This window comes from Photinus pyralis, unplaced genomic scaffold, assembly GCF_008802855.1.
Source record: "Photinus pyralis isolate 1611_PpyrPB1 unplaced genomic scaffold, Ppyr1.3 Ppyr1.4_unclustered_Scaffold6501, whole genome shotgun sequence".
NCBI classification, from domain to species: Eukaryota; Metazoa; Arthropoda; class Insecta; order Coleoptera; family Lampyridae; genus Photinus; species Photinus pyralis.
This window is the reverse complement of record NW_022171983.1, coordinates 44,277-51,795: the sequence shown is the minus strand read 5'-3', so window position 1 is coordinate 51,795 and position 7,519 is coordinate 44,277. Positions and strand designations below refer to the sequence as shown.

Below are 7,519 nucleotides of genomic sequence, written 5' to 3'. Positions count from 1 at the left end.
CCATTTTTCAAAAACGCAGAAATCGACAAAATAAAAAATTACATTTTTATAAATCAGTGATGCTTTGGAATCTTTTAACAAACTACAAGCGCATCGCATCTAAGTTATCGTTGTTTGACGTCGAATGATTTTCATATTTAATTCTGTTTCAACTAACCGACGCAATAAAAGGCATCTTAGGGTAATGTTTTTTAGAGAATGTATGCTGCATCTGCATCAGATACTATTTGTTTATCATTTTCCGGAATCAGAGTAGGTACCTACATAATCGAAGAAAAAAACTGATTTGAAGAAGATTTGTTCCTAAACTTATATTTGGATTTTCCGCTACTGCAGCCAAATCGTTCAATGTATTGTCGTTTTCCTGATGGTTTTGACGGACATTTTGAACGTTATTGCACTTGCAGTTCTTTAACTAATTTATAAACAAGTATAAATTTAATATACGTCAAAGGCAAATAATGAAAAGTTATCGCTGTTTTTTTTAGGTAATTCCAAGGCATATTTGATTTATTGTAAAATGAACCTTTTTATTTTGTCGATTTCTACGGTTTTGAAAAACGGAAAATTATAACTAAAAGTATGAACAGATGCAGTATTTTTTTCTCTAAAAAAACGTATTTAGACTTTTGCTCTAAAATAACTAGGGGAGCTAGTAATTGACTATAAAGAAATTACCATTGAAATCCCTATGCTGCGTCGCGCTAGACACCACCCTGTATACCTACGCTCATATTAGTTATATAAAAACCACCATCTGTTAAAATTTCGTAAAAATGCGGCACATGCACAATCCTTTTTTAACAACCCAAATGTCGAAAAAAGTAGAATTTAAGGTAAGCATATAGTAGCGATACAGCTGTAAGGGCAGATACACAAACGGGCGGGCGGACAGATCGGCGAACAAAGTGACCAGACATTTTTGTATTTTTACGAAAATGCACTAAAAAAGGCGGCCCGTAGTTTTATAACAACGTGCCTAATCAACAATTATAAATTGTTAGATTACATTACAGCCAACAGTGTTGAATTATAGGTACTACATAGGAAAAGATTTGTTCTATAAGTGATTATTTATTTGTGTTGGATGAAAGTACCCATAGCCATAGGTATATTCATAATTAATCACACCGCATTATCTATTGATAATGTGAGGTAGGTAGATATAAATTTAAAAAACATCTTTAGAAATTGAGATTTTATTAATTTGCTCATTTCCTTTGTTTATAAAAATGTAATAAAAGGAAAAATTGTCCAACATTCTCTCTACAATTGCCTATGCCTTAACGTGTCGAGTTTCCCTTTTAACTTTACTACTGTGTGGTATTAAATTCTGCAATTACACGAAAGTTTGCAAAGCAATTTTTCGGAACGCAGATAAAATTTTATAAAATTGGAGACACAGAGGCATGTGGTTAGTTAAGTAAAATCTATTCCAAAATTTTGACGCCAATATCTTTACTGGTTCCAAAGTTATGCGCTAAGAACGATTTGGTTACTTTAGCATACAATATTTTTGTCGAATGAAACTACCTCGATTTTTTAGCGCATTTTTGAAAAAAATACGCTATTATATTCGTTATTGCTGGCAGGCCGGCTGTCCGCGTTAGATCTCCACAACTACAATAGCTAGAGAATTCAAATTTTCACTAAAAGCTTTCTGCTATAGTGTAGATGTGCAGGCACAGCACTAGTCTATTTTGAGTTAGATTACTTGTGAGATCGATAATTGAAGAAAATAATTTCGATATGGGTTTCGGAGGTGCTATAATTTTACCGTTAGATAGCGCTACTAGTATAAAAACTTATTATTTACCTTGTGATTTGTTTTACAAAATGAAGACGTACCGTCAATTGAAATTAAATAAAATTAATTATTTAACGCAGCCAAAATTACTCGTGAGATCGATAATTTTAAACTTCTCTAATAAAATACTGACCTGCATTACCAAAAATGCGCTTTAATCATGCATATGCTGATTTACAACTTGTTTACTTATTTTTCCCAGTATCACTTATTGTCCCGACATCGTATGCGACTTGTTTTTTTCGAAAATTTGAATAATAATTTTCACTACAGCAGAGCCTTAAGCCATCTCACTATTCTATTATTTGCTGGATGTTAAACTAATTTTATGATGGAATGATAGATAGGCACCTACTGACATTCTTTATTTTACTTTTAGAATAACTGGTTGGTTGAAATGAGTCAAGGACTACAAAAGGAAGAGGCTGAAAATTCTGACAATGAATACAAATCCATTAATCCACCTGTCAAAAATAAGAAAAAAGACTTGAAACAGAGACGGAAACAGCGAGAACATAGTAAGCTTCTAAGTGCTATACAAATGGCCAAGAAAGCCAAGAAAAAAATTACTGACATACATAATTTGAGAAATATGATGCAAGAAATTAAAAAACAAACTGATAAAGCGGAGATATTAAAATCGAAACGACTCAAGAAGAAAGAATACACACAACTTGAACCAAAACGGTTGGCCAGACGTAAGTTCGAGTCGGAAGAAATTGAATTTAACGCCCCGCGCGATATTTCGGGCAATCTTAGAACTGTAAAAAAAGAGGGTAGTATTTTACTGGATCGTTTTAAGAGTTTTGAAAGGCGCAACATACTGCGCCCGTCATCAAAGAGCAACTCAAAGAAAGGCAAATTTAAGAAGTTTACTAAATCTGATCATAAAGACGATTGGAAAACAACAGTCGCCAGGCCGAGTTTGTCATAACCATAAGAAATATTTATGTTCGATGTTTCACTTAAATAAAGTAGTGATCGAAATTTTTACTACTTTTATTTGTAATTTATTTTAAAAAACAAGAAATCATGTAAAATTGACAACATATCGTCTACTTTGTTAGGTATTTTTTTTTATAGTGTCTATACCTTGATTATAGATCAATCATTTTGTAATGACAATCATGACTATAGCAGTGATTTTTGGCAGAAAATTTTCGTACAATGGGTTTTGTCACTTTTTGATTTACTACATTCAAAGATCATACTACACTAGATAGACAGCGCTGTATAAATTTTAGACTCTCATAATTTGTCCCGCCAAATAAGTCGACTGCATCCTCCAGCGGCTATGTTTTTATGAGAATAGTACAAACTACCTGGCGGGGTAAGAAGACGCGCGAAATGGCAAAGCACAGTTATTTTTAGAATAAAGGGCTATTGTATGGGATATCAGTGTCATTTCTCAGCGCAACCTTGTGTTGTGTTGTATTCACATCTTGTTTTAAATTAAATTTTTTATCGTAACACAACGAAGTTGAGGTAAAGCTTATGTGCTCGTGTTTCCGTCTGTCCGTCCATCCGTTCCATCGAGATCTCGGCCCCTGGGCCACCTAGCGACTTCGGGTTTTCGCTAATTGATAGCCGTTATGGTCTATATTTGCCCATTTCGATCAGTTTCGTATTTTCCATATTTTGCGCAGACTGCGCAATGGCAACTTTCATATTTATGGAGATATTTCTTTGAAATTTTAACCACAGACGCTTCTAGTTCCGACTCACTTTAGCTGGACACAATTTTATTATGTAGGAGGCTAAGCGGGATATCTCGTTTATCCCAATCATAAAATGCTTAATTACAAGAAATCTAAATTAGATAAATGAGTGGTTACAATGTAAATATGCCTGGATAAGTAGGTGCATATTATCACAGATTTATAGTATACATATTTAAATATGTGATATTATATTTGAAGATTTGCTAAAGTATCGTAGATACGTGAAACTAAAAGTTTTCAGAAATTATGCTAAGAAAAAAGACGCTTTTGCAATTATTAATTTAATCCAAAAATCTGGAAAATGTATTGGTTAGCGCTGGTTAAAAAAAAGCAAAGGGAATATTGTGTACAACTTTCAAATTATTTCTTTCATTGTAACGTCCTGACTAATAGAATCTACCTCGTCTTGAATGACGCCCACTTACAAATGTAATTTTATCCCAATGATAGTGAGAAGTGTTCAGTAGGTCATGTTTATGTGTCTCGTGTTTAGACAATAATCACTCTTTGTATTTATGATGTGATTCGAACTCGTACGAAGACGGCTTCGGATGAATCAGTTACGTTCTTAATTTTGAAAGCCCCCTATAAATATTTTTATGGAACTACTTAAACGCGAAACAACTCTTGCATTGGCTATCTAGTGTAGTATGATCTTTGCTACATTGCATCAAAACAAATACAAATGTGCAATCAGAACGGAAGTGCAGTATCACACAGTTGTAAGTAGTGTAAAATTCGCGTAATATATTTATCTTTGCGAATATTCGGAAATTTATGGCAATATCCATATTTTATAAAATATACCATACTATTCAGACTATTCTATACTAATTACAACACGAAAACCAAATCAATGTTTTAATAAATTGATGTTTTTAATTACAATAAAACTCATCTGAGGTTTTGAATTGCTTATGTAACATGCATTAAAAAGAAAAATCTTTTCAGTTTCAGTTTATATGCCATGCCCATAACAAATACTGTACCTTCAAAACCAAACTAAAAATTCACACAAATTAAAGAAAACTTATTAACGTTCGCGTAATCTCATGAAAATGGAAGTTGGTCGATTAAAAACGTATAAACTGGAAAGTTCGGAAGAATGTTTCGTAAAGTCCTCAAGAATTATTTGCTTAAATTTCCGGTGGGTGAATATTCGTTCTTAGCAATGCGAGCATTACCGGAAATTCGCTTGGAAATATTCGTGCCTCACCACACTAACTGTAAGTGGTGTAGCCAGTATTTTACGTCAAAGATTTATCCTAACAACTTACATGCCTAGTATGGTTTTTCTGTTTAAGTAATTTGAAATTGTATTGACATTTAGTATTAAAGTTTTGCAATAACAAAACAATAAAAAGTGGAAATCTTAGGAAAAAATAAGAGAAGTGTGGTGGAAAGTTTTGCTCTAAAAAATATTCAAAACTGGGAACCTGTGCAATACATTTTTTGCATACTTCTCAAAATGTGCGAAGAATAAATGTTACAGTTTAACAAAATATTTTTCGTTTCATATGTAGGTACGCTATCTTGGATGTTGTATTTTAAGAAAGATGACCGTTCTGTAGGCTAATGGACATGTAGCGATGTGAGAATTAAAAATTGTATTCAAATAAAGGAACGCTTTTATGTGTAGATAGTTTATATAATGCACTTACAGACATAGAGAGTAACAGACGTTTAAATGTAGACGAAATCACGTTTTAAATATGAATTTCTGTACTCACTTGAAATCATAATATGTATTCAACACAGATAAATGGACACATCAAAAATCGACATATGGAATATCGGTTCGGCTTTGGAATATTCACCCGGTATATGTATATTACTTTCTCATTACCGTTGGTGCGTTTTCACGCTCATGCAATTTGCGCAAATTGACTTGTGCATGCCAATTTGTGCAAGTAAATTGGTGCATGAAAACGAAAATTATTTACTTGCGCAAGCCAGAAAATTTGGTTTGAGTAAAATCTGGATGGTCAGATATTTTGCATGTGGTTGATGCAAATGCATGAACGTGTAACGACACACCAATTGGACGCATGCGTAGAGGGTGAAAACAGAATTGTTGTTCCGAGTGCACATGGTTTGTTGTACGTTGTTTTGTTTGTGATAATAATGTCAAAGAAAGAAAAAGAGTTCGTGATACAGGTTATTGAGCTTTATAAATCCTTTCCTTGTCTTCTGCGATCTTCTTCTTTTTTGTCTTTTAGCACTTTGAACTTTTTAATTAAACAAACACCAACTATTGCTATTAATTCCTCTTCGTAGTCCATCGTTTACAATGATAATCTGAACTGTACTGTAGACAAATTTGTGCACCAAACTTGAACCGTGAAAATGGATGCATGAGTTCAGTGAATTTGCACAAATTGGCATGCACAATTCAATTTACGCAAATTGCATGAGTGTGAAAACGCACCATTACGGCGTAACATAATCTGCGGTAATACTTCTTTTCTTATCTGAGTAATGAATATTTTGTTATAAGCTGTGCCCGGTTCCCCAGTAGACCAAAGTCTTGCATATCCAAACGAAGCAGGCATCATTGCGAATTCCCTATCGCCTTTTGTACGCAATTCAATATTTACTGCTAACAAGTTACAGGGTCTCTTTTTTTCCCCTCCAAGGCGTCGACATCCTTGGTCATTGGCCTTTTTTTTTACTTATACCGCCATCGCCAATCATCACTACTCTAGATATGTGTAATATGTTAGTTAAATCATGTTGAATAAGTTATTTCCTTTCAGAAAATCTAGCACTCTCCTACTCCCGCAAGTTCTCCTGTAGGTCTGGTGATATTTGCAACGCTGTTCTTGTTTGGACAAAATTTGGACACGTACATACGATATGGACGACCGTTATCCGTTCACCACAATGACACGTCGGAGGAGGTTCTCCGCGAAGTATATAAGCGTGGGTGAGTCCAGTATGTCCTATCCGCAGCCTTTGTATTTTCACGCGTTCAGTTCGTGTTAGCTTAAAGCTGGATTCACATGAATACGAAATCCGATGATACTGTAATCCGAAAGACGTATGATTGATCAACAATTTCAAATGTCAAGCAAATTTGAAATTGTTGACCAATCATTCGCCTTTCGGATTACAGTATCGTCGGATTGCGTATGCATGTGAATCCAGCTTAAGTGGCGGAATCCATTCCGCCGTCCTTCCCACGGCCAGCCTCAGGGCTGCTTTAAGATCCGTGGGTCTTAGGTCCTGGACGTCTACTCGGGTTCCTCTTGTTGCACGTTTTGCTGCCGCATCAACCAGTTCATTTCCTTGTATTCCTACATGACTGGGTATCCACGCAAATTCCACTACCTTACCGGACTTCGTCACAGTTGTGTACATTGCTTGGATTCTCAGAATAAGAGGATCACGGGGAAAAATGGCCCGTATCCCGGCCATAACACTGAGGCTATCGCAAACAATCAGAAACATGTGTCCTCTATTTATTAGACAATACAGCAGAGCCTGCCACAATGTATACAGTTCTGCTCCGTATACAGTTGTCATAGGCGGAAGTGTCCACTCGTGTGACGTGTAGTCCACGGATACAGCGCATCCTACTTCTGATTCTGTGCGTCATGGCGTAATAATTCTTATTAGGCCATGCTGTGCGTGATCCATCAGTGTAGATGATGGTTGAGTCCCGATGCTCCATAAAGGCAAGAAAGTTGCTTCTGTATATTGTTAATGGGGTATCCTCTTTAACGTATTCCGCCAGTTTTAAGGTTTTCATTTTCGGGATCATCCAAGGTGGAACTTCGCCTTGTCCAAATGGTAATACGGACGGTCTCTTTCTTTAACTTATTTAATTCAAAACATAAAATTCAACGATTTAAAAACGAATTTGCAAATTAGGTTTCACATTAATTTGCAAAATAGAACCAATCCAAATTCTGCCGACGCTCATCCTTAAAACATTATTTTTTGCGTATCATTTTAAACAAACCAGTAGGCTGTGAAAGACGAGTAGGTA

At 35.2% G+C, this 7,519-nt stretch overlaps 1 protein-coding gene across 1 annotated transcript; it reads left to right on the top strand.

Moving 5' to 3' along the window:
- Positions 1-2,169: 2,169 nt before the first annotated feature.
- On the top strand, positions 2,170-2,796 carry LOC116182645 (ribosome biogenesis protein NOP53-like). The gene has a single exon (XM_031503185.1). The coding sequence runs from the start codon at positions 2,205-2,207 to the stop codon at positions 2,739-2,741; it is 537 nt and encodes a 178-aa protein (XP_031359045.1). The 5' UTR covers positions 2,170-2,204; the 3' UTR covers positions 2,742-2,796.
- The last annotated feature ends 4,723 nt before the right edge of the window (positions 2,797-7,519 follow it).

Excerpts from the sequence above, each read along its gene's own strand:
- LOC116182645 (XM_031503185.1), top strand. The coding sequence starts at position 2,205 with ATGAGTCAAGGACTACAAAAGGAAGAGGCTGAAAATTCTGACAATGAA.